The sequence below is a fragment of the Balaenoptera acutorostrata genome, chromosome 1 (genome assembly GCF_949987535.1).
Source record: "Balaenoptera acutorostrata chromosome 1, mBalAcu1.1, whole genome shotgun sequence".
In the NCBI taxonomy this organism is placed as follows: domain Eukaryota; kingdom Metazoa; phylum Chordata; class Mammalia; order Artiodactyla; family Balaenopteridae; genus Balaenoptera; species Balaenoptera acutorostrata.
In genome coordinates, this window is record NC_080064.1 from 175,663,094 (window position 1) to 175,690,676 (window position 27,583).

The window sequence follows — 27,583 nt, forward strand, 5'->3', positions numbered from 1 at the left end:
TGTGCTCCGCAACAAGAGGGGCCGCGATAGTGAGAGGCCTGCGCACCACGATGAAGAGTGGCCCCCGCTTGCCACAACTAGAGAAAGCCCTCACACAGAAACGAAGACCCAACTCAGCCATAAATAAATGAATTAATTAATTTTAAAAAAACCCAAAAACTACTAATTATAAGGGGGAAAACTGATCAATTTGACTGCATTGAAATTCATATCTTCTGCTCATCAAAAAGCACCATTAAGAGAGTAAAAACATCAGCCACAATCTGGGAGAAGATATTTGTAGTACATATATCCAACAAAGGACTTTATTCCAGAATAAATAAAGAACTCCTACTAATCGATAAGAAAATTTTAGATAACCCACTTCACAAAAGAGGATATCCAAATTTCCAATTTTATTAGTCATCTGGAAATACAAATTACAACCTCAATGTAGCCCACTGCATATTCACTAGAAGACTAAAGTGGAAAAGATAGGCAATAGCCCGTATTGGTGAGGATATGGAACAACTGGACCTTTCAAAACATTGGTATTGGAAATGTTAATTGATACAATCACTTTGGAAAACTGTCAGTATTTACTCAAGCAAAACACTTGCAAGCCCTATTATCTAGCAGTTTTACTCCTACGCATATATCCAACAGTAATATGTACACATGTTCACCAAAAGACAAGTACAAGCAACACTATTAGCAATAGTCAAATACAGGAGACACCCCAAATATCCATCAGTGGTAGAATGGATAAATAATGATGATATATTCATAACATGGAATACTAAAGACAATGAAAATTCTACAACAGCATGCAATAACATCATGTTGAGTGACAAAAGCCAGATAAAAAAGAATTCATACCATATGATTCCATTCATATAAAATTCAAAAATAGGCAAAGACAGTATAAGCTGTTAGAAGCCAAGAGATGGGTTACCTTGCTGGTTTTTTTTTTTTTTTTTTTTTTTTTTTTGAGATTGGTTACTCTTGAGGAAAGTCTCAATGACTGGCAGGGTAGTTGAAGGGGTTTCTGGCGATGGGGTTGTAATGTCTTGTTTCTTGATTTACGAGCTTGATTACATGGATGTGTACAGTCTGTGAAAACACTGTACACTTGTGATTTCTGTATTACACTTCCATAAAAAATGTTTATATAGAAAAAATTAAGTGGATGGGAACATGGCAAAAATTGTCGTATCCATTTAACCAAGGAAAATTGAGTAGGGGAAGAATTAGCTTTAGGACAGAGGAAGACTTCAAGAATCTGAGCCTGTTTGCCAAAGATCTGTGTGATTTTCCTTCAGGCTCCACAATTAGGTAGAAGGACTGACTGAGGTCGGTCAGCAATTTGAAGAGAGTGTCACAGAGACTGACCAGTCCTTTATGAATGCAGAGTCTGATGGCATTCTGGGCCTGGGATACCCCTGCTTGGCTGCTGAAAGGGTGACCCTGGTGTTCGACACAATGGCCCGGAAGCTAGTGGATCTACCCGTGTTTTCTGTGTACACGAGCAGGTAAGGCCCGTCAGACCCACCAGGTTAAGGTTATGACTATAGGGAGACAACATGTCTAGACTTACCAGTCACTACACCTGGGTTGGAGCTCTTGCTTGGTCTTTTATTAGCTGTGTGATTTGGGGCAAAACACTTACCCTCTCTGAATATTGAGAAAATGCGGTTTGCCTCAAAGTCGTTGAAAAAAGGACTTTGTAAACTGTACCACACTGGAGTAACTAAAGAATCTCTGGGATTGGACATTCATTTATGCAGTGAATAAATATTTATCAAGCCCCTATTATGTGCTCACCATGTTACTAGGCACTGGGAACACAACGGAACAAGAGAGACAGTCCCTGCCCTCAAAAAGCTTAATTCTAGTGGGAGGAGGCAGGAAAAAAAATTCAAATGTTAGCTGACAATAAGATAATTACACATTAATGGATGGAATAACAAAATGTAGTATATACATACAACAGAAAATTATTCAGCCTGAAAGAGGAAGAAAATTCTAACAGTAGTGGAATTCATAGAGACAGAAAGTAGAATGGTGGCTGCCAGGGGCTGGGGAAGGAACAAGCAGGAAGTTATTGAATGGCTATAGAGTTTCAATTTTATAGGATGAAAAGGTTCTGGGGATTGGTTGCATAACCATGTGAATATACTTAACACTACTGAACTGTACACTTAAAAATGGCTAAGAGGGTCAATTTTATGTGTTCTTTGCCAATTTATACAATTTTTTAAATTGCATGTTGCGGTTGGAAAAGGTCATGAGACTCACCAGCCCTTGGGCACGTTTACCTGGGGTCCTGGGAGGGTCAGGGAGGAGATTTCTTACCTCTCTGACTCCTTCCCAAGGAAACTTGGCCTGAGCTTACCCTGTTTCAGCAGAAGCCCATTTCTCTCGCTCTCCTCTCTCACATGGAGAGCCTTGAATCTCCTCCATCAAATGGCTTCCTCTCCAGCCTGATTGCAGTGGAGACCAGGCCTGGACAGAACTGTGAGCAAGAGGGCAGGTGTCTGGACACCTCGCTTCTTCCTTTCAGAGCTTCCTACTCCCTTTCGGCCTGGAAAGATGTGAATTGTGGTGGAAAACAGCAAAGACTTTGCAGTCAGACTGACCTGGATTTAAATCCCCCCCTCTTGGGACTTCCCTGGGGGCTCAGTGGTTAAGAATCTGCCTGCCAATGCAGGGGACATGGGTTCGAGCCCTGGTCCAGGAAGATCCCACATGCCGCAGAGCAACTAAGCCCGTGCGCCACCACTACTGAGTCTGCGCTCTAGAGCACGGGAGCCACAACTACTGAGCCCACGTGCCGCAACTACTGAAGCCCGCGTGCCTAGAGCCCATGTTCCGCAACAAAGAGAAGCTACCGCAATGAAAAGCCTGTGCACCACAACAAAGAGTAGCCCCTGCTCGCCGCAACTAAAGAAAGCCTGCGTGCAGCAACAAAGACTCAACGCAGTCAAAAATAAATTAATTAATTTAAAAAAAAGGAAATCTCCCCTCTTGCATTGCTTCATCTCCCTGAGTCTCATTTTTCTCAAATGGACACTAGGTTGACGTGAGAATTAATAAGATGAGGCAGGGAAAATTCCTAGCACAGCGCCTTGCATAAAGGCCATCAACAAACATCAGTTCCTCCCACCTCGTGCCTTGAAAACTGTTTTCCTTGGATTCCTACAGATATCTACTTCCCTTCCCCTTTACTGCCCTGCATACAAGGCCCCAATTTTTGTCTTTCTCTGATCCTTTTCCTCCTGAAAACAAATCAGTTTTAGGTCCTATTTCTGCAGGATCCTGCTAGGTGGCAGAACATATTCTGAGAAATCAACACAATATTAATAAATGTTCAAGCTCCAGTAAGTCACTTCGTGTTCAATTAGTGTCTTTGCCTAATATGAAAGAGTGAATACTGTGGAACTTCCAGGCACCACCACAATGGTGGAGAAGATACTCGGGGCAAAGGCGTCTTTGGGGACGCCTCAAGTCTCATGGTGAATGCACGCCCCCGATGGTCCTGGCCTTGGTGCTGCATGAGCTCTGCTTGACCGGATCTGTGCTCTCCATTTCTCACCTCCCTACCCCTTCTATCCAAGAAGCAGGAGGATAGTCACAAATCATTGAGCAGAGTTGTTTCTATTGTTTGCCCAAGAGGCTCAGACTAATCAACTTGCAGCAGTCAGAGGCCCTGGTCTCAAAGCACAGGCAGATATTTCTGCCTATCTAGGTACTTGGTGTGAGTGACCAGACCAAGAAGCAGGGGCCTGGCTGAGACTCGCCCCTAAGGTTTTCCAGTGGCCCTTCCTTGAAAATCTGCCTTACTTTCCATGTAGTGACACAGGAGGTGGTGCAGGTAGCGAGCTGATTTTCAGAGGCTATGACCACTCCCATCTCTCTGGGAACATAGATTGAGTCCCAGTCACCAAACAAGGCTACTGGCAGATTGCAGTGGACACGTAAGTATCCTCCACAGAGTATTTACAGAATGAGGGAAGAACTCCTAACAGGCTCAACTGAAATTGGATTAACTAAATTGACCTGAATGAAACTGCTGGTCACTGAGAGAGGGTGCTGGGAGCTGGCTGCATGAGGCTAGAATATGGAGGTGCTGAGCAGAGGGCAGGACGGGGCAGCAGGCACACGGTACCAACTCTCAGCTTCCTTTCTTGTACATGTGGTGTATCTCCAATTCAACAGACAGTAAATACTAACACTCGGCCAACTACTCATTCAACATGAATTAACATGTAAGGCAAGGGCTGAGTGACACAGGGGTGCAAAAGCGAATTGGACTCAGATTTTGCCTTCACAAATCATTGCAGAAGATGACACCTATACACAAACTACTGCCATGTAGAGTAGAAGGTGGTCAGTACTCCATGAGATGGACCACCAAAGTGGCCCAGCAGAAAGGGCAAGACCACTTCTATCTGAAGAACTCCTCAAGGGTTTCATGGAGTGGGTGGCATTGATTGAGTCTACACACACACAGAGGCATGGAGCAATCAGGGAAAGTGCCACATACCTAGCACTGTACTAGACAGTGCAGGAATTCAAAGAAATGTAATTCAAGTTTCAATTCAGCTGAAGATAAGTTCCTGCAAGGGGACAGGCATGTGCTAGGCACAGAGATACAAAAGCCATAAAGGCTCCAATGTTTACTGTCTACTGAGGGTTTTTCAAACTGCAAGGATTTACCCATTTATGGGTCATGACATCATTTTAGGGGATCGTGACCTACATTTTTTAATGAAATGGGCTAAAATAGAAAAAATCAGAGTGCACTTCACATATTAAGGTTAAGTACAGTTTCATGAAATTTTTATTTCCTGCGTGTGTGTGTGCATGTGTGTGTGTGTACTGGGTCAAGAAGTAAATGTATTTCCTGCTATGCATCTCAGTCAAAAAAAAAAAAAAATTGAGAAACACTCATGTGGTGAGAGAGACCAAAATGGAAATTACTAACGTGCATCAGCAGATTAGAGAACCCAGCAGAGAGTGAGAGCTGCTGGGGTGCCAGGGAAGCTTAGGGGGAGAAAGGGGAAGGGGCAGGTAGGAGTAGCTGACGATGCTTCCTTTGTCCTCAGAATCCAGGTGGGAGGCACCATGATGTTCTTCTCCGAAGGCTGCAGGCCATTGTGGACCCAGGGGCCTCCCTCATCACAGGCCCCTCAAGCAGTAGCAAGCAGCTGCACAGATCCCTGGGGCAGAGCCCATGGATGGGGAATTGGGAGGCCTCTGAATGGATCCTCTGTGCTGTGTTTTCGTACACTGTGGAGTGTGTCAACATCGGTGTCTTGCTGGATGTCACCTTCACCATCAATGGGGTCCCCCACACCCTCCAACCAACTGCCTACACCCTGCTGGTGAGAACTGTTTCCTTATTCTGCAAGTCACAGGGCCATCCTCACATGCCTGCCACTTCTCCTTTCCAAACAGTCGCCTGTACTCAGGGTGCCTTTACCCCTTGCCTCCCTCCCATCTTATCCAGCTCTGAAAGCATTCGCTCTGGGAGGGGTGGTACTGCCGATGGCGGAAACACCGCTGGGCTGGTTCTAACTTCCTGTTCTGCCATGAAGCAGCAGCAAACCTTGGACAAGCCATTTAATGAGGTTTTCTGACATTGTCAGGTAGGACTTTTCAACTGACAAAGCTTAATCTCTTCAACCACCAAGTCAGACTGGGATATTATTAGCCCATTTTATAGATGAGGATACTCAGAGAGTTAAATGTTTCAAGATATGAGCTGCTAGAGGTAGGGGGATACGAAATAAGGTTATATCTCTTCTAACATTCAAGTTAACCTTGTCCTCAAACAAGAAAATGTCTTGTTGCAGGCGATTGGTAAGTTTGGAGAGTGAGGTAGAAAGGGAACTTCCAGGTGTTTTGGAAATCTATGATCCTGAATTTTCAATATCGCGTTTCTTTGGCGACACACTTTAACACACCAACTTTGCCCAAGAGTCACCTGCAACATCAGGGTGACTGCACCAGGATGGAAGCACTAAGGCGTAGACAGAGGGCTTTACCTACCCCCATAACTTGATCTCCATTCACCCCTTCCCAAAGCCACCAAATATAAACAGACAATGCAAGTGAAAACAAATGTTTTGCTTTAAAACACAAGCTTCATGTCAAGTCTCCTAAGCTCCTCCAACAAAGGAATTCTAGAGCTGCCACTGTGAACACGATGCTGAGGACAAGCTACACATTTCAACTGTGCTAATTTCATTAGTCTATACACCTGTCCCCACTCCAACACCTCACACCCTCTCCCCTTCACCCGACGTGAGTCCCTGCTCACCCGCACACCCTTCCCTGTACCCATTATGGTGCTATTGTCCTTTTATGCTAGCAGTTTTCAATCAAAGCCACCTTAATCCATCGAGGATGCTGTCATAACTTTGCATTTTTATCCCCTTCCTCTCAAGAAGACTCGAAGCTCTCAGTGCATTTTCCCAAACCCTCATCAGCAACCTCAAATTTCAAGTGGTCATTGGAAAGACAACTCCTGCCTGTTAGACCCCAAGTCTTTACCAAACCAAATAAGGTTGGGAGAGGTTATACTTCTCTCACGGATCAATGGATACCTACTTGCCTTATAACTTGAAGGAGCCACTCAAATGATTCTTCCCAGAACTTAGCAAGAGAGTAGCAGTGGCTAGCCACTTACAGAGCAATTACTCTCCCTTAAAAAATTAAGGTGAGCTTTGCTAGAAACTAAAGAAACCAGAATTTAAGCCAAGATCTTCTAATGCCAAACCTTTTGCTGTTCCAGCCATGCAACAAGGTTTCAGTTTTCCCAATCGTTAAGTTGGTGGTAAGGAGTGGAGGTGTATAACAGATGAACAATTATCAAAATTGTAGAACTTAGAAGCCAAGACCTATGTATATGAAATTGTGCAAACACTTTTTTGAGTAAACATGTATAGGTATATGAAATGGAAGAAAGAACCAACCAACCAAAATTGTGAAGTGGCTGTCCAAGGCCATTTGGTATAGCTACCACTACTGCACAGTACAGCCTGTAGACAGCACTACTTCCTTCTTTCCCTATACGTCATTTATATTCTTCTTTCCAATTCCAGAAATTCATGGATGGAATGAAGTTCTTAATCAGTGGCTTTCAAGGTTCTGACATCCAACCTCCAGCTTGTTCCTTCCAGACCCTAAGCAATGTATCATTAAACAGTTTTACTGCCTTTGACCATGGGAATAACCATGTGGGGCTGGCCCCAGCAGTCCCCTAAGCAGGGGCCTTGTGTCTGTGCCAGCCTCCCTGGAAATTCACCTGGGCCTATTAGGTTGGGACATTCTCCACAGCTGTCAAAGTTATTTTCAACAGAATGCAGTTTTTCCAGAGCTGCAACCCAAATTAGAATGAAACAGATCATGAGAACACACACATACACACTCACACACATACTTCATACACCCACATACACACCAAATCCACCAACATCATAATGCAAGAATTAAGTTGTATGCCCATACTTTTTATCGCTTTTTGCTAATATTTTATTATGGAAATTTCCAAACATGTGCACAAGCAGAAATTATAGTACAATAAATCCCTGTGCAGCCCCACTCAGTTTCCACAACCCATCCACACATGGCAGGGCCTGTTTTATCTGTATCACCAGCTACTCCTCTCTCCAGCCCCACATACCTGGATTATTTTGAAGTAAAATTCTTAGCATCACATCATAAATCATCACATCAAATATTTATCCATAAACCCTTCTAATACAGGTATCCCCTGCTTTCCAAAAGTTCACTTTATACCATTTTGCTTTTATGGAAGACCTACATTAGTACCTGTTTTCCCTAAACTAAAGGAATCCAAAGAGGATTTTTGCACTTATGAAAAAAAGGCGGAAATCGAAAAAAACAGTCAGTGTTTGTTTTGCAGCAAGCTTTTATAGAGGCAGGGCATACCCAAGCAGTGAGAGTCGCACCACCAAGCTCCTTCATGGGAACTACACTCAGCATCTGGGCATCAAGCCTCCATAGCTTTGAACTGTATCTGTGAGCATCTGAGCTTTATCTTGATTTAATTTGTGTGTCCATTAACAAGATGTGTCCATTAGCATAGTTTCATAGGGAACTTCTACTTTCAGATAACAAGGGAAACCAGTATTCTTTTTTTTTTGATTAATTTTATTCAAGCATAGTTGATTTACAATGTTGTGTTAATTTCTGCTGTACAACAAAGTGATTCAGTTATACATATATATATTCTTTTCCATTATGATTTATCACAGAATATTGAATACAGTTCCTTGTGTGGGAAACCAGTATTCTTAAATGTGCTGTCAGTGTTCAGATGTTTCCTATTGCCTCATAAATGTTTGGTCATTTTTACAGTTGACTTGTTTGTGTCAGGATTCAAGGTTCACAGAGTACATTTGTTTGAAATGTCTCTTTTCATCCATAGTTTCACATTCTGAATTTCACTGGTTGAAATCCAGAGCTGTCATGTAACATGGTTGTCTGAGTTCATTGTTCCTATAAAACGATAGTTAGATCTAGAGGCCTTATTTCGTGGAAAGAACACTTCATAAATGGTGCTGGGTACCTCTACTGTATCCCATCGGGGGCAGATAATGCCGGGCGCCTCTCAATTTGTAACGTTAGGACTGATGGGTGGGTTCCCGAGTTGTCAGCCTCATCCACCCACGATAACGTTCCCTTCAGTGTTTGACCTAAAGGTTTCAGCAGCCACTGATGATCCTCGCTTAGATCCACACTGTCACTAGGGGCTGAAAACAGGGCTTTTTCTAATTCTATTTTTCCTCCTGTATTTGTTAGCTGGAACTCTTCTATAAAAAACAACCCTTTCGGGCTTCCCTGGTGGCGCAGTGGTTAAGAATCCGCCTGCCAGTGCAGGGGACACGGGTTCGAGCCCTGGTCCAGGAAGATCCCACGTGCCGTGGAGCAACTAAGCCCATGCGCCATAACTACTGAGCCTGCGCTCTAGAGCCCACAAGGCACAACTACTGAGTCCGTGCGCCATAACTACTGAAGCCCACGTGCCTAGAGCCCGAGCTCTGAAACAAGAGAAGTCACCGCAATGAGAAGCCCGCGCACTGCAACAAAGAGTAGCCCCCACTTGCTGCAACTAGAGAAACTCCGCGCATAGCAGCAAAGAACCAAAGCAGCCAAAAATCAATAAATAATTAAAAAAACAAAAAACAACCCTTTCATTAAGTATTGTCCACTATGAGGTGCAGCTCATACAAGAAAGGCAAGATTACCTGCTTTTTTCCCTTTATTTACCAGTTTTCAGAATTAAGAGTATGTTTCAACTTAACTGCCATTTTTTAACGCTCAGATCACCCCACCTTTAGCCAGTGGGCGCCCCTTCAATTTAGCTCCTGTGAACTTTTGACTTGACCTCAATACAAAGAGATCTTCTGGGCCCATTTTCCCACAGTTCTGGTTCCTTGCAGTGTGTTCATGTGTTTGTTGTAAATGAAAATATTTCATAGTACATGGGAGGGGTGTGGTTGGAGAGAAAGAGAGAGGGAGAGAGAGGCTCTGAACGAACGCTTTTCACTTTTGGGAACCAGGGCCCATCCTAAGGGAGCTGATATGGGGAATCTGGGTCTAAGGACCATCCTTTGCCACTAGAAACAACTTGTCTTTCTTTTCCTTCCTTTCAATTTTTCTTTTTTCAAAATGGAAATATCTTCAGCGTTTTTCTTATTCTAAAATATGTGAAAGTCCCCCATGGGCCTCCTCCTCAGAGATAAGCATTACTATCAATTTGAAGTTACCTTATGCAGACTTTTTTCCTTGCATATGTAAACAGAGATGGCTATTGGTAAGGAAACCTTTTTCTTTTCTCATTTAACAGTAGATTTCCCAACAGTACATTCTTCTAACTCATTCAGCACAGTGTCAATTTATTTATCAAACCCTCTCTTAATAAATATTTGTTTTGTGCCAGGTGCTAAGAGAGACACCCCAAGACCTGCAAGACAACTGGGGGAGGCCCTAGCTGTCACTTCTGGCAGCAGGGGTCGTGGAAAACACACCAGGCTTAACCCTAACCCTAAGCCTGTATCCACATCTGTGCTCAACCCCTCATCAATCTGCCATCCTTGGCTAATTACTTTGTGTCTCTGGGATATTCTCCCTGCAGAGCTCTTGGGAAGAGTTGAGCTTATCTGGATGGAAGCGCTTGGCTCATAATGTTAGCGTCCCTTCTCTCTAAGCATCAGGATCCAAGAAGTTCACAGCTACACACATGCACACACTTTTTTTTGCTTTGTTTTTACTCTTTTTTTGCCTATATATATATATGTATATATATATATATATATATATACATTTTTTTTTAAACTAAATTATTGCTTTCAGAGCAATATTTAAGCAAGTAAGTCAAAAGCAGCATAGTGGAGCGGTTAACAACACAAGCTCTGTGAGGGCGGGGCGCCAACCTTTAGAGGGCATCCCTGCAGACTTTCTCCTCCAGGGTGATTTCTGCATGGGCAGCAACCCTGATGTGCTGGCCTGGAGCCTGAGGGTCCAGGAGCCTGAGTGGCGGAGGCTGGAGTATGAAAGTGATGCTCCAATCACATCTGTAGGAAGTGAAATCATGCTCAGCCCCAAGGCTGCCCAAACCCAGTTCTGCTCTGAGCACTCTGGTCCCTCAAGGCAGAAGTGATGCTTTCAGTCAGTGTGGACTAAACTCCTGCTGCCTGTGTAAACCTCCTTAACCCTAATAGCTGCTTTGGGTTTTCCACAACTGACCTTGGCTCTTTGTGACCTTCACATCAGTGGTTATTACCTCTGAAATCCAGGACCGTGTCCCATGTCCCATGTCTGATACTAGGTCACCACCTCTCAGGGATGGGCCAAGAGGTTTGGCCAAAGCTTCACTGTACCCTGGGAATTGTTAAAGGATGCTGTATTCATTTCCTAGGGCTGCCATAACCAAGTACCACAAATTTAGTGGCTTAAGACAACAGATATTTATTGTCTCACAGTTCTGGAGGCTAGAAGACCCAGATCAATGTGTCAGCAAGGCCATGCTCCCTCTGAAATCGTAGGGGAGAAACTTTCCTCACCTATTCCAGACTTCTGGCTGGAATCCTCGGCATTGCTTGGCTTGCAGCTGCATCACTCCAATCTCAGCCTCCGTCATCCCATGATGCGTTCCTGTGCGTCTCTGTCTCTGTGACTCTTCCCTCTTATAAGGACCAGTCACATCAGATTAAAGGCCCACCCTACTCTAGTATGAACTCATCTCAATTTTAATTGCACCTCCAGCGACCCTATTTCCAAATAAGGTCATTCTGAGGTACAGGGGTTCAGACTTCAACCTATCTTTTAGGGGAACTCAATTTAACCCGTAACAGATGCTCTGCTAACTAACTGCTCTTATATTTGACTTTTGGCTTCTCAAAATCCTTTTAGGAGTTTTCGGTGTTTTGTTGTTCTTTTCTTGTCCTCTTTTCTCTTCTTTCCCTCACAACAAATCTGTAAATTAGGCAGAGGAGGTTTTCTTACCCTGTTTTGTAGATGGGGAAATTGGGGTATAAAACAATGAAACCATTTGTCAAAAGTAGAGATGAAGGTAGAATCCATGTCTCCCAGCTCCTAATCCACTGCTTCTGATTCATCCTCCTCCCCCACCCAGGTAGTTGCCAGTTCAGGATATCTCAAAGGCAAGGATGAAAGGTAGATTCTAAACAGTCCCCCTAATAATGTTTACTTGTTAAAATAAAAATGTATAAGCTGCTGAAAAGTTAATGGTTGCTGACCCCCAAAAGGATCCACACAGCGTCCTCATGTCTGCTCCTACATGGAGATAAGACCCTGCCAAAGGATTCCCGGGAGCCTGCTATTTTCGTGTGTCGGGCATCACTTCCTTTGAGGAATTGTTCCCCTCCTGTTCTAAGTCCTGTAGCCTCTCCTGGTGGTTCCTGGGTTCCCGTCATCACCAGTGACATTACAGGGGAGGACTCAGGCCTCAAGTCACACCTGTCAGACTCTCTCTCCTGGGAATGGAAATCTTGAGTGGGACCCCACAGGACAGAGGGGTGCCTGGAGCTGAGTCGTGCATGGCAGGCACACAGAGAGTACTCCCAAGTTCCCAGTGCCAAGGTCACAGGGCTACCCTGCTTCTATCCTTCCTACTGTGTCTGTTCTCAGCTAAAGAACTCTGGCACATGCAACTCACTGTATGAGGGAGGCTGGGATGACTGTCTTGTGTGGGAGTCGGTGGCCTCAGGACTGTGAAGTCTGCTCTTTTCTCTAAGGAAAGTTCCAAAACATGCCTCAGTGGCTTTGGCTGGGGAGCCCTTAAAAGAAGAACTTGTGCTTACGAGGATGGTCAGGGGAGAGGAGTTATGTGAGAACTTACCCAACACCCCACACACTTGGGGTGTGTAAAACACATCAGGGTTTAGAGCTACAAGTCCAGGCCTCAGGACCATAGTATGCCCCCTCTCCTCAGCTTCAACATCTGCCCTCATCTTTTCAACACTTGCCAGGTTATGACATAACACTGGTTTCTATAACAACGAAACCCCCAGATCACAGTGCTTTAGCACAATCAAAGTGTATTCCTCGTTCATGGAGAGGCCAGTTGAAGAGCCGATGCTTCAAAACCCTGGGATCCATCTGCCTTGTGGTTCCCACATCCCCTAGGACCTCAGAGTCATTCTACTGTCCTGTGGACAGGGATAGATTATGGCAGCTCCTGCAAGAAGTCTTCCCAGGCCAGGTTTGAAAGAGGCCCAGTACCAGCAGGACACTTCTCTATATCCATTTGACTTGAGCTCTATGGGACCAGGGGCTCTGTCTTGTTCACCGTTCCGTCCATCGGCTAAAATGTGGTCCATGACCATGCCTGTCTACAGGGGGTGGGAAATGGCAGTGAGCTGTGGCCTGGCGGTGTAAGGGGGCTTGAATGAACACTGGTCGTCTCTGCCTCACCAGGCCTCTGGCTGGGATCCTTTCCTTTCTCCTGATTCTTAAATGTGAGTATGTCTCAAGTTCTGCCTCAGCCCTCTTCTCTCTCTCTCATTCTCCTCTCTCCATCTCCTTCCCCTCTCCCACATCGGGGATGATGTGTCTCTGCTGAGTGCAACCTATGGAGACAACCCCTGTGTCAACATCTCTACGCAGATGACCTGTAAATCTACGACCTTTTCAAATTAGCTCCTGTATCTCTGTTTCTCGTCCTGCGCTATCTAGCCTGACCTCTTGTCCTACAATTCATTCATTTACCCAACAAATATTTATGGAGTCCTATCTTGGGCCTGTTTCCTTAAGGGGAAATTTTTTTTAAATACCTGAGTCAGAAGCTTATATTTAACATTTTATTGGGAAGTTCAATTCAAAGGAAGTAAGAAAGGGGGAAAGGGAAGTGAAGAAGAAAGAGAAGGGGAATAGATACAAGGAGGTGAGTTTCCAAGCTCACTACAGATTTGCAGCAAACACAGGCACCTCCAGCAAGGCCGTGGACTGAGGGCAGCTCAGAATAGACCATTGGCAGGGCGGTGGTGAGGGCCAGAGGTGAGTTTGAACCATGTCTTACTTCCTCTGATAAAATACAAGTATCCATTTTGTGTCCCCCAAAGGGTCTGACACACTCAGATTATTGAATGAATGCGTGCAAGAGGGAAGAAAGGAAGGAACTTCAATGAACACAGTGTCAGGGCCTCCCCTGCAGAGTAGAAGCTGGACGCCATTTTCCAGTGGAGCATGTGTCAGAGGAAGAGAAGGGAAGTTGCTGACTTTCGATCCGTGCAGACAGAGGAAGTGGGGACTAGAGCCTGAAGGTGCTTAGTGACTTGGCTTCCAAAGGTGTTAAGGGTAGTTTGCAAACATCCCCTAAAAGTATAAATTTCAGTCCCATATTCAGAGGCTGTAATGACTAGCTGAGGACAGTTCACTTCCCCTACCCAAAAGCACCCACAGCAGCCATCGGGCCCATGGTAACTTTTACATGTTCTCTGAAAGAGGCTCAAATGTGCATCTATACCTCTACAGATACCCGTCTCTCTCTCTCTTTCTCTCTCTCTCTCTGTCTCTCTCTCTCTCTCTCTCTCTCACACACACACACACATTCATTTAAAACCTGATCTCAGAAAAGCAGAAGAATGGGGGGGCAGGGGATTCCAAAGGGCACCAAATTAAGGGCAAATTGGCTGTCATAAACCAGTGGTTGTCCTGAGGGCAAATTGATGCACCCTTTCCGAAGTAAACCAAGTGGAATATGCCCTAGAATTTTTCCAAATGTAATGTATCCTGTCCAATACTACACTTCATGGAAATCACTGCACCCTCCCTCCAGGCATGTTTGCTAGTGAAACAAAGAAATGAGCTTCAACCGGAGCTTTTGTTCCACCAAAAACTCCTCTCCAGGGCCTGTGTCTAGCACTGCATGTGGCCTAGTGTGGGTTCAGGGATATTAAGTCCACCCTTGAGGAATGTAGAGTCTACCTGACCAGACAGACCTAGACAGTAGAAATGAAGCAGCGTCAGAGACTCAGACTGGAGAAAAGGAAGAACTTTTTGAGAGTGAGGATTATTAAACAAAGGATGGAACGCCAAGGAGGAAAAACCCCATCTCAGGAGGAATGTGGGAATGGAGGGGCGCAGCGAATGTATTATAAGCCTTAAAGGGATCCATTTGGGCGTGTCTAAACTCACTTTATTCCCGTTCAATCTGCCAACCATAGTTACCCAAGGCATAGTTCCAGGCAGCTCAAACCTGCCTCACGCTAACATTTTAACTTCCTGTAGTCGCCGAAGAACTTCAGGTTGGGCCACACATTCTCATCCGAGAGGCACAGGGAGATGTCAGGACTTGCCTCCCATCTCACAAGTCTGGTTCTGTGTGTGTGTGTGTGTGTGTGTGTTGATGCGGTGTGTTTGTGTGTGTGTGTGGAGATGTGGTGTGCAGTATTAAAGTGAGGGCAAGGCATGAGGACTAGAACGTCTCCCAACCAGGCCGGTGGCAGGAGGGAATCTATTACACATGTGAGTCTGATAATTCAACCAACAAAAGGGCCCCTTTACTGGGCGGCTTCCAGCAGCAGAGGCAGAAGTTCCTAAAAGCAGCCAGAGGTTTTTTATGGTGCCCACAAACTGGTACGTTACCTTGCAGACCCTCTGACCCACAAGGGCCCACCCTCATGCCTCCTATGCCTCACTCCCCCCAGGACCAGAGTCCCTGTAAACTAAATTCTCAAGGGGCCCCAAATCCAGTCAGCTCGGAAGCCTGGCTTTCCCATCCTCCCACTCCCTCCACCCACACGGCTGAGGTCACCCCAGCCCAGCCTCTTTTGCAACTTTCCCAAGTTTGTGCATGAGAGGGAGAGGAGGAAAACTCAGAAGGAAGTGGCTTAGCCTCAACAAACTCTTTTTTACTCCCAAAGCCTTTTTCCTCTGACCCGGCTGAGACTGCTGCTCTAAGAGGAGACCCCCGACTCAGAGAGAACCCCCGCCTGCCGTCAGAGGCTGAAAGGGCCCTGCAAGCTTTTCTCGGTTCCTGTCTATTCCAGCAGCCCCAGAGGTATTTGGGTTTCGGGGTGCGGGGAGGAGTGGAGGCAAGGGAGGCTTAGAATCTGTCAGCTGCAGCCCAAAGAACACCCACGCCTGAGTAACTCCCAGGGGGTGGCAGCGAGCCAAGGCAGAAAGGACTCCCTGCCCAGCCAGGGGAGTTGGGGCCCGGCTCGGGGCTCTGCACGGCCCGCTGTCAGCAGCGAAGCGATGCAGCTGCCGGCACAGTCAGAGAAGGGCCAGCCAGAGACCGGAGCCCTTCAGCAGGACCGTGTCCTGCCAGCACCCAGAGTCTCCTCGCCACTTTGACAGGGCACCTTCTGGGACGGAACCGTGTCAACCCAAGGGTCTCATCGGGGAAGGGGGAACCCCTGGAGTAGGAAAGTGTCCCTCTTGTTCTAAACTGTAAATACGCCTCTCAGCACAGCTCTGTGGTGCTTGGGAAGCCAATGAACAGCGTTGGACAGGCCCGGATTTTAGTCTCAGCTTGTCACAAACTAGTTGTTCCTGACTCTGAAATCCACTGGGCTATGATGGCATTTTGTTAACTGCAAAATGTCCTATAGTTGCTAGCATTGTATATTAATAAAAATAATTTCTTTAACTTACAGATCAATCCCCCACCACAGGTCACATGGAGATAGTAACTTACCTATATCCTCAGACCTACATAGTGTGTGGTAGGCATGTAGTACATGTGCTGGATGGATGGATAGATTGATGGACGGATGGACAGATGAATGGATGGATGGATGGATGGATGGACAGAAAGATGGATGGATGGATGGACAGAAAGATGGATGGATGGATGGATGGATGGATGGGAATGGATGGACGGATAGATAGATGACTATTTATTGAAGACTCAGTATTCCCAGCATGGGTCAGACTCTTTGGAGGGATACTGAGAGGTGTGAGGCACTGTCCTGCCCTCTGGGCACTGACAGTCTACTTGGGGAAATAGAACTAATACCCCCAAAGAACTTAAAGAACAGGAGTGCTGAGCCTCCTGAAACCAGGGCTGTGGGTACACTTCCCGGAGAGAGCAGGTCTAAACCTGCTATGATTTGGGTGGGTGAGGCAGACTTGTAAGCCTTCCTGAGAGGCAATAAAGACTTATGCTCCCCGATAGCCTCTTTTCAAATGCAAACTTACTTCAAGATTGTAAATCCCATTTATGTTTTAGGGTGGATACATTTGTCATTTTCCAAGGCGTGGGAGCACAGAGGGGAGGCTGTGACGTGGGGTAAGATGATATGAGGAGGGGGAGGCTTTGCCTGCTTCAGGAATCTCAGCTGCCCCTGCTCACTGCCTCTCATCCCTCCTCCCTGTCAGCAGAAATGACACCTCACCCAACACCTCTTTTAGGCTGAAGCTTGTGTCTGGGTCCCGGCTGGGGCCAGGAGGGTAGAGAGAGAAGCAAAGTGGGAAGGTAAAAGCAGAGCAGGTCCAAGAGTTCTTAGAAGACTGACTTTAAAAAAAATGTGTTGCATGGGGTGGGGGCACTGGGGAGGCATCAACTCCATCTTTCTCACTCCCTGGGCACTGAGCTACACTGAGCTTTGGCAGATGGGCAAGGCTAGGGCTTAGAAGTCCTGCCAGGCAAGATGGGGAGAACAGTTAGCCACGTGCAGTGGAGAACAGTCCCCGGCAGACTCTGCTCTGTTCGGACCTGAGCTGGCTGAAGGGGGGCCCTGCATTGCAAACCTGCTTTTCACTGTTATTTAACAGTGGAAGGTGATGACTCAGTCTGGCCTCTAGGAGGATGCACTGGTTTAAAGTATCTGAGTCAGCTGAGTGGGAGGAAGGAGGCTTAAAAGGACAGACATTGCCAAAGCCCAGCCAAGGGCAGAGCCCAAAGGATACAAGAAGGACCTTCAGCCACAGTCTGAAATCTGCACGTGGTTCCCTGGTGAGCCCATCCAGTGTCTACCCTCAAGCCACCCTCCACTGCCAGTGACGTAGTCCTGGTCACCCTCTTGCTGCTAGTTATCCTGGGACCAACGACCAGGCTGTTTTATATTATTTTATTTTTCAAACAAAAGGGCTCACGTATTTACTACTGAACCAACCTGCTAGCGCAGAAGCATAGAGACAAAGAAAAAAATCATTTTTCCCAATAGAACATGTCCTGCTGTCCAGACGGTGGCGATGTTTTCAGCTAGATATGGTAAGATGCCAGTGACCTTGATACAGCATCGATATGTGGGCCGTCTCGTGTGTGATTCCTTACAGACCCAGCTTGGCTCTTCTCCAATGTCTCCTCTTGGAGTTGTACCTGATTTTGTGACCAGTTTTCATGCAAATCCATTGGGAGAGTGGGACAATTCTGCTTTTGTTTCCTGGCCAGGAATTGCTTGATCCTGAATGTCTTGTGAGAAGGCATGGCAAGGAACAGAGTCAACCACACACACCAAGGTGGTGGAGAAGGGAAGAGAGAGACAGGCTATTATAAAGAGCAGCCTCAGCAAATCCCTGCCCTTCTGGCAGGTGTAGGGGAATCTGCATGGCAGCAGGCTTTGAGGGCTCATGCAGAGGAAGGACTAGGGCAGTGGTGAGTGAAGGGGGCTCAGAGTACAGGCTGAGGTGAGTTATAAGAATCTGGAGAAGAAAAGACTCAAGTAAAACTCCAAGACTTTAAATCTCAGGAGGGCTGGCATGTAGCAGAGGAACTGAGCATTCTTTCTGTGGCTTCCAGGAGAAACCCACCCCTAGTGGAGGCAAGTTCTGTGGGGCAAGTCTGGCCATCTTTCCATGAATATGGTGCAGGTGGCTCAAGCACTGGGTGGGAGGTTAGACTAGATGAACCTTGGGGTCCTTCTGTAGTGAACTGGAGAATGATCCACACTGGTAGCTTGAAATCAGCCATGGTGGGAGTATTTACACCACTGAAAGTGGCAGGCACTACAAATCAGGTATCTTGCCCCCTACCGTGTTTAACCGTTTAACCAGGTCTTTCCAATTTGCTCTAAGAACATGACACATGCCACACTGCAGAATCAGCCACAGCCATGAGCAATGTCTATTTTACCCACAAGGGAACAGACTCACCAAGGTTAAGAAACTCTCCCAAGGTCACAAATATATGGAGGTGGGATGAAAACTCTGACTCCAAAACTCATGATCACTCCGGAGTCCCAGGAGGCCTCTCTCTCCTGCCCCAGACACAAAAGTGACTTGTCCTGTCAGGAAGTCACACTCAGATGACTTTGGGCTGCCATCCTTCCACCTGCTCTTTATAAAGAAATGTTGTCTTTATTTGATATATATATATTCTTAGACGTAGGGAGGAATTCCAGGAATTTAAGCCAGGAAACTGGACTTCATGCCACATACACTGAAAAGTCCTCACCAGGCTTTTTTAATTTTTTTAATTTTTTAAAAATTAATTAATTAATTAATTTATTTTTGGCTATGTTGGGTCTTTGTTGCTGCGCGCGGGCTTTCTCTAGTTGCGGGGAGTGGGGGCTACTCTTCGTTGCGGTGTGCGGGCTTCTCATTGTGGTGACCTCTCTTGTTGCGGAGCACGGGCTCTGGGTGCGTGGGCTTCAGTAGTTGTGGCTCACGGGCTTAGCTGCTCCACAGCATGTGGGATCTTCCTGGACCAGGAATCAAACCCTTGTCCCCTGCATTGGCAGGCGGATTCTTAACCACTGCACCACCAAGGAAGCCCTATTTGATATTTTAATTACAATAACAACTTAGACTTGTGTAACAAATTTTAACACAAGACATATATAAAATAAAACAATAGCTCCTTGCCTCTAATCTACCTTTCCCCATCTCCTATTAATCATTTAGTATGTATCTATCCATAGCTTTCTATGTACTGCAGGACAAGCATAAATATAATATTAAACATATAGTCACACACATAGGGTTGTTGTTTTTATACAATTGGGATCATACTATACAAAATGTTCAGTGATTTTTTTTTCACTTAAATTGTCATATTTTTCCACTTCATTACTTCACTCATTTAAAAACTGCCTAGTATTCCAGAGTATGTATGGATCATAATTTATGCCAAGGGTCTTTTATTGATGGACATTTAGGTTACAATGTTCTCCAGCAATTATCTTTGTAAAAATGCATGTTTGAGCATATGTGTATTTCGGTTGGATAGACTCCTAGAATTAGAATCTAGGGTGTATGCATATTAAATTTTGATAATGTCAAACTGCTCTCCAAAAGAGACGGTGCCAATTCATAGTCTATCAGCAATAAACAAGAGTTTTCCCCCACCCACTTGTCAACACTAAATATTATCATCAATCTTTTTAATTTTTGCCACTCTGGTGGGTTAAAAAGTGGTATTTTTTAACTTTGCATGTCCTTAAAAATTAGTAAGTTTAAGTATCTCCCAAAGCTTACTACTTATCATTTATAAGATCTCTACTGGTTACTTATTCGTATTCTTTGCCCGCTTTTATGTTCTGTGTTGTCTTTGATTGTCTGTAGAGTGCTTTACACATAGTGGATATTGATCCTCTGTTATACACATACACTTTCCACCTACCCTGCCCTCAACCCCAGCTTTCCCTTCATATGCACACCAGCTCTGCTGCACCATGTCAAACCCAAACCATCCAGCCCCCCAGACTCTCCGACAGGGGCACCAAGTGGCAGGGTGTGTGATCCTCATTCTAGTTTCACAGAAGGCAGTAAGTAGGACCTAGCAGCTAAGAGTGTGATCTCTGGAGTCAGGCCTGTCTGTATTCAAGTCCCAGTTCTGCCACTTACAGACCATGCTTTTAGAGATGAACTACATACTTAAGTTCTCTAAACACCTGTTTCTTCAGTGGTAGAACAGAGATAAGAGTAGTATCAATCCCACAGATATTTCTGTGTGCTAATGTTTCTTGAGCCCTTAATTTCTGCCATAAATGCATTATAATAATGTACTATGTGTGTTAAATGTAGTATAATAATGTATTCATTTATTAACCTCACGATGATATGTTTATTTGCATATTCACAAAGTGCTCTACAACACCACCAGGCGAGTAAACCTTAGCTTATAGTGTGAGCGTTGACAACTCCGCATGGCAACGTGTGAATCTGCTCCCCTCTGCCTCAGGATGCTCTTTTGACCCCTGTGGTCAGTCCACACACGACAGCTCCTGTTCAGCAGCCCATTCCCTTGGCTTCCACTGTGGCTCTTGTCACTTTGGCTGCCCTTCTCTCGATCCCCTACAGCTCTACCAAGGTTTTGTTGGGGTTCACCAAACCTGAGCCCAGCGCCCTAGATCCTGTGCACACAGATTCTACCGATTCAAACTCAGGACGTCAGCGGGCAACATGGCACAGAGCAGCCTTCTCTGGCCTTTGATTCACACATTAGCTCATCCATATACTACCTGTGGGGCCTTAGATGAGTTATGAGTGACTTGGCTTCTCTGAGCCCCCATTGTACTCATCTCATAGCTCATGATTTCCTAAGCTCTACAGAGCAGCCCCTGCAGGTGCTCAACCAATGCTGGTTCCCTTCCCACTTCCCCTGCCTCTCTTTTGTTCTGACCCCCTTTCCAGGGCACTCTGTTGGCTTTTGAGGCCAAGTTAGCGGGTTGTACCAAAGCCTTTAGGAAAGAGCTCACCCTTGCTCCCCTTCCCGAGTGGTAACTGATGCTTAGAGACACATGCCTTTCAGAAGCTTCTGAGTCACTTCTCCCTTGGCTGGTTTCCTTGTAGGCGGTGACACCCATTACAAAATACCAGCCCCTGTTAATACTTTGAATTCTCTTCCTCTGCGTGTCTGAAGCGTGGGAAATGTTTGACGAATGAATAAATGAATGACAGAATCCTTGGTCTGTATTCATGACCCATCTTAATCTTGCTTCCTTTCTAGGCTTTTCTCTCTCCACACCCTTCACCTCACCCTTCCCTGAAGCAAACCATCCACCTTCTCCACTCCCCTGTTCACAGAGCTTTGATATTTCATTTCCTCCTGGGAAATATCACTCCCAACTACATGTGTCATTTCCTCAGGGCCCCGTTAGATTGGCAGCTTCTCCCCCAGCCCTGAATTCTCACAGCAGTTTCCTGGGGCCTCTGTCGGGGCACTTTACATTTTCTCTCTGCTGTGATCACTCACCCCTTTCCCTTCTCCCCTGATGACTCCCTGGAGTGGGCTCCTATTCGCTTTGTCTTTTGCTCCTCCCAGTGTCCAGTGCAAGGCTCTCGTGGCCCAGTGAGTTACACTCCAGCAGATAAAGCATTTGTCAACCAGAAGGGGCCTTGGGTCTTTGGGGCCCAGATGGCTCATCCTCTAGTTGGAAAGCCAAGACTCAAAGAGGGGAAGTAACTGGCCCAAGGTCACACAGTGGCAAAGTGAGAACTAGAACCCAAACCTCAGGACATACAGTTGAGAGCTTTTTCCCAGTACCAGGCAAGTTCAAGCTGGCCAACTTTTGCTACCTCAACCAGGCAGAGTCAGATCAGGGTTAACTCAATACCTCTACTGCATCCAACGTCAGAAGACCCAGGAGTTGGGAATAGTATATATGTGTGTGCATGTAAGGGTAGAACCAAAGAGCCAGTTAAGCATAATTCCCTGAGACAGTTTTGCTTTATCTTGTTAATAATCACAATATATATACATATATAATTTATATATATAAAACATACATACAAGTATTTTTCTCTTATAGGAACAATACATGTTTGACATGTTTGTTGTTAAAAAAAATTAGAACATACTAAAAAGTATAGAGAACAAAGTTAAAATCATAGTTTCCTACCACCCAGAATTAACGACTTACGTTTTTTATATATTTCTTTCTAGATCTTTTTCCATGCAAGTAGGAATTCATTTCAGTACTTGGGGGGGCGGTATGGTATGTACAGTTTAGTGTCTTCTGTTTTTCATTTAGATCCTATGGCATAAGCATTTTCCCACGTTATTATAATATGCTCACAAACTCCATTTTAATGACTGCTTAATAGTTCATCGTGTGCCATGATTTTTTTAACCACTTCTTTATTGTTGGGTGTTTATAAATGACGCTGGGAAAGAACATTCTTGAACAAGAGTCTTTGCCTGCGTTTCAGATTATTTTTTTAGGACAAATTCCTAGAAGTGGAGGGCAGGGACATTTTTAAGGCTCTCAATACTTGCTGCCAAGCAGCTTTCCAGAAACATGTACCAGTTACACCCCCACCAGCTGCATTAGAGAAGAGCCTTTTGATTCTGCCAATGCAGCAACACCTCGGGCTGAAGGAAGGCCACTCTTCCATCCAAAGCCTCTCAGCGGTCCTAACAATGGACCCCTTGTCCCACCCCCATCTCCTCTTCCCGCACTGCCCTGCATCCCTGGCTCCAGGCTTGGAACAGAGGCTGTCTGCGAGGCCTCTGTTCAGTCCAGTCCAGCCTTGGTGCCCTGCGGGGTCGGTAGAGCTGAAACGTAAGAGGTGTGCCTGTCCTAGGATGGGGTGGGGCCACCATCCTTCCAGCCTCAGGGAGACCCCCAGGGGAAGTGAGGAGGTGGGTGTGTAAGGGTTGCTGAGTCATCCGCCTCACTTGGAGAACAACCCCATCCGAGCCCAGGGCAGAGTTCTGCACATGACGAGGGGAAAGTAGACACCAGCCCCAGTGACAATGGCCACAGGGTTACTCTGGCCAGCATGTAGATGACTTCTGTTTCCCTACAGGCTCTGAAGCCCCTCCATGAATCCTCGGAAGAAGGTGGACCTCAAGCTCATCATCATCGGAGCCCTGGGGTAAGCCAAGTTCAGCTGGGGGTCTGGGGGTTGGGAAGAAGCCCCTACCCAAGAACAGTGAGACGTCCTATATTTGCTCCCACCTTGCATGGGTCCCTTTCTGATTCAGAGTGGCACCAGGGAGGGCATTCCACCCCAGGGAAGGGAGCTGAGATGGGAGAAAGAGACTGGGAGTCAGGCTACCTGGTTTCTGACCCCGGCTCTGCAGTTAACTCTGCAGTAACTAGGTATGTGAATTAGGCAAGCCATTTAGCATCTCTCTGCCCTCCTACCTCCTGCCACATACAGGAAAGACCTGACCATTTTGCTGTGAGGCACTCGGCTCTCTGCAAACTTCTCTGCTCACTTTGGTCCCTGCTTCTAGTGTCCATTCCCTAGTATTAGCAAGCTACTCAAACTGCAAATGTTAGAAATTCAAAATCTCAGAGAGAGACAGTGGTGAGAGGGTCATGGTAAGATGTTGAGAAAGGTATGGATATGTGTGTGAGTGTGTGTGTGTGTGTGTGTGTGTGTGTTTGTAGTGTGTCCACATGTGTCTGGGTTTTTTTCCTTAGTGTTGGAAAGACTTCCCTCCTCCACCGATTCGTGCACAAGACATTTTACGAGGACTATCAGACCACACTGGGAGCCAGCATCCTCTCCAAGATTATCATACTGGATGACACAACTTTGAAGCTACAGGTGAGCCGCCCTCTCATCCCCTCTTCAACATACACACCTGAATATCACCCCACATTCCCTGGACGGCCACTCACACAGCAATGTGCACCAGGAGCTAGAAGAGTCTAGAGCATAGATCAGTAAACTTTAATTCATGGGCCAAATCTGGTCCACCATTTGCTTTTGAAAATAAAGTTTTATTGGAACACAGCCCTGCCCGTTTGTTTACTCACGGTCTTATGGCTGCTTTCACAGTACAACAGCAGAATTGAGTAGTGGCAACAGAAGGTATATAGTCTGCAAAGCTTGTTATTTACTATATGTCCCTTTATGGAAAAATTTACTGATCCCTGATCTAGAAGGGAGAGCACCAATCCAGAATTAAGAGGCCCCCTAAGGCTCAGGTTCCCTGGAAAAATTGCCAAGTGGACTTGGGCAAGTCGCTCCCAAGGTCCAAATCTATCAGGTGGAAGAACAATGCCTGTCCTGATGCCCCAGGTGGAAAATGAGGACTCAGATGTGAAAGTACTCTTGGGATGTTAAATATTAGTGCAGAGATTCTGTAGTGTACATGGGTGACAGGGTGTGTGATGCCCGTGTGTGAAAGGACCTCATGCACCTGTGCCAGGGCTATCTGCCCCCTACCCAGAAAAGGAAGCTTTGACATGATGTGACCTGTTTGGGCCTACCTTCAGCCACTCATCACAGCCCCATGGAGCCTCTGTTCTTCCCCTCCAGATCTGGGACACAGGAGGACAGGAGCGATTCCGCTCCATGGTGTCTACATTCTACAAAGGCTCTGATGGCTGCGTCCTGGCTTTTGATGTCACTGACGTGGAGACCTTTGAAGCCCTGGAAACCTGGAGGGGTGATGTTCTAGCCAAAACCATTCCAATGGAGCAGTCCTACCCCATGGTGGTGCTGGGGAACAAGATCGATCTGGCAGACCGGCAGGTACCGCTGACTCATTCATCCATTCATTCACCAAACATGTGAGGACTGGCTATATGCCAGGCACTGAGTTAAGTCCCACACATACAGAGTTGAATCAGGCATAGTCCTTACCTTAAGAATTTTACAGTCTAGTAATGGATGCAGATAATTTAAAAGACAATTATGATACAATAAGATAAATCATAAGCAATCATAGAGATACACCTTGGATATTTGGGGACCATAGTGAAAGGGCATCTATCTACTCAAGCCCAGAGTATAGAAAGGGCTTCCTATAAGGAAGTGGGTTCCAGGCTGAAGAGACAGCAAGAACAAAGGTAAGAAATAGCATGATGTGAGCAATTTTGAAGGCAATTTTGTCTAGAGACAGGGAATGGAAGAATGAAGGCACCAGAAGTAGGCAGGTGGGATTTGAATTAACCTGTAGAACAGTATTTCTACCCAGGGTCAGATAGGGGGTCTGCAGTTATGAATTCTTGAAACTACAAATTTTCTGGGAAAGTAGTAATACAGTATTTATTTCTTATTAGCTTAAGCATATTCTATATCATCTGGCCAACCACTTGACAAATGATCTGCTTGCTCCATGGCTGCAGTGACCACACTTATGTAGGTGTTTACCATGGCAGTGGCATTGAGTAGAGCTCTGTTCATCGTTGCCTACTAATGAGAAGAGAATAAAAGTAGACAATTTATAAAAGATGCTCTTGTGCCAAACAAAGCCCAAAGGACACCAAAAAGAGTGTCTGAACAAGTTGTCTTAGTGTTTCAAATAGAGAAAATAAATGGGGTTCATATTTGAACCACATTTTCACAAGTGTTCAAATGGAGAAAAGTGATAGGAGAACTGAGGCATCACTTGGAATGATGGATGGGTGGGTGGATGAATGGATGGTGGTGCTTCCAACTAAGCTATTACCTCCATAAAGAAGAGCCTCTTGTTCAGAGAGAGAGATGAGTTTGGTTCTGACATGCTGAGTTGGAGGAGCTTGGAGAACAACTAATTGGGGATGACCAGTAGGCTTTAGAACGCATAAGAATGAAACTTCAAAGGAGAAGTCTGTGCTGGAAATAGAAATCTAGAAGTCATCAATTCTATGGTAACTTCAGGTTGCAAATTTAGTGTCAATTCTCTAATTACAAATATCCAATCTCAAATAAGAATCAAAGTCCTAAGTTCATTCACAGCCAAGGGGTCTCTCTTTTTCCCACTGGGGCCAGCTGCAAGTGAGAACACTGTGGTCTAGGAGGGGCATCTCATTGCCAACTTTATGTGTCTACACTTCCTCCCCTTCTCAGGATAATTTTGGTTTCAGAGCCCATCAGGAATGAAGCAAAAAGAGGGATAAGAGGTCAGGAGAAGCGAAAAGATCCTTATTTGACTGGTACTGTCTTAAGATAGTTTGTGCTCTCCCGGTCCGGTATTTCAAGCTGTCTCTTGGTGGATTACTCTTTTGGGTCCTAAGAAGCCTCCACTGGGAACATTTAACTGTACCTCCCCTGACAAGGGTCTTGCATATTCTTCCTCAACTCCTAATTTAGGAGCTTAAGAGCCATCCTCCACTCCATGGGGTCCCCTCCTCCTGCAGACACTCTTCCTGATGGGGTTTACAACAGCTCCAGGCTGCCTAGCTCTCTGTGGAGCCCGCCTCTCTTTCATAAGACACACCGTGCATTCTGGCTCCATTGTAGGGCCAAGGGTAATTCATTCTCAGTGCAGTCTGTCCTCTCTCTGCCCTGTTGCCTTTTGCCTTAAATCCCTCAGATGCAATCAGATACCAATCCACTGTAGCCACCAAACTCCAGGGGTCATATGTTAACCTTTCCAAGTGGCCTCCTTGAAACCCTCTTTTGTCCAGAGGTGAGGCCTTACATGGTCTCCCTCTTAGGAGGGGTGTACCCCCCCAAAAAATCCTTTCTAACCCTCCTTTTCAATCCTTTTATATCCATGCCAGGGGTGTTAGAGTCGTCTAGCAGATTCTTGGTCATGAACCTTTGGAAATGTGCACAGTCCCAGGGGTGGTCTGTCTCCCAACCAACTTGATACCTGGCATCAATCACACTGTAGTGTCTCTGCCAAAACTTCCATTTCACATCTTGCTTCATATACCTGCAAGTCGTGGGGTGGGCAGTCGAGGGAGTTCAAGACTGAGAGTCCGACGTTTCCTCAGTGAAATAAGAGGCACCATCTTCTGCTGAGAGAGAGGAGGAAGGGAGCCCAGGAGGAATCTCAAGAATCATGGTGAAGCTGTGCCAGTTACTCTGCAGAGAAACAGGTGAAGGAGCTAGTCAAGGACAAAGACCAGAACTGATGGGTGACACCAAGGGCTCAGGGAGACCAGGAGTTTGAAGTGGAGTCTATGTTGTGTTTTTCTTCAACAATGGTACATGGGGTAAAAGCCAGGGACCTGATGGAAGGTTTTTCCAGACAAGAGTAGCTGAAGAACAGAGCTGCAAGGGCACTCGCTGAGAACCCATGGAGGAAAGAGGAGAGACAAGAAGAGGCTGAAGAGCCAGGAGGCTGTCAGAGGTTGAGGAACAGGGCAGAAGGAGGGAGGGGAAAGGAGACCAGACAATGGAGGCCCTGGGTCTGGGCCTGGGAAGGAGAGGCTGAGTGGAGAGAAGGTGAAGACGGCTGCAGGGGAAGGAAGTGTGAGGCTCTCGTGAGCGCTGGGGGCTGCGTGCAGAGGAAGTTTCACGAGATTGCAAGTGTTCAGTGAATCAGGGG

General features: G+C 45.9%; 2 protein-coding genes and 1 pseudogene across 4 annotated transcripts in view; 2 read left to right on the forward strand and 1 right to left on the reverse strand.

Moving 5' to 3' along the window:
- The first annotated feature begins 1,176 nt into the window (after positions 1–1,176).
- Positions 1,177–10,672, forward strand: CTSE (cathepsin E). Its single transcript, XM_057531054.1, is given in 7 exon segments — positions 1,177–1,191; positions 1,315–1,511; positions 3,834–3,956; positions 5,088–5,128; positions 5,131–5,366; positions 7,089–7,223; positions 10,481–10,672. Coding segments are annotated over 7 exon segments (939 nt in total).
- Positions 10,673–15,297: 4,625 nt separating this feature from the next.
- The window catches only part of RAB7B (RAB7B, member RAS oncogene family), a 38,540-nt gene continuing 26,254 nt past the window's right edge, over positions 15,298–27,583 (forward strand). The window contains exons 1-5 of one of the 3 annotated variants that reach the window (XM_057541069.1): positions 15,305–15,535; positions 16,709–16,768; positions 23,173–23,241; positions 23,796–23,922; positions 24,640–24,855. In XM_057541069.1, the coding sequence (XP_057397052.1) occupies positions 23,189–23,241; positions 23,796–23,922; positions 24,640–24,855 (396 nt within the window). In that variant the 5' untranslated portion in view covers positions 15,305–15,535; positions 16,709–16,768; positions 23,173–23,188. Of the gene's footprint in view, positions 15,536–16,708; positions 16,769–23,172; positions 23,242–23,795; positions 23,923–24,639; positions 24,856–27,583 lie in introns of all 3 variants that reach the window. The other 2 variants (XM_057541072.1, XM_057541064.1) reach the window with 2 other exon arrangements.
- LOC130707282 (60S ribosomal protein L39-like) lies at positions 17,752–17,908 on the reverse strand (annotated as a pseudogene).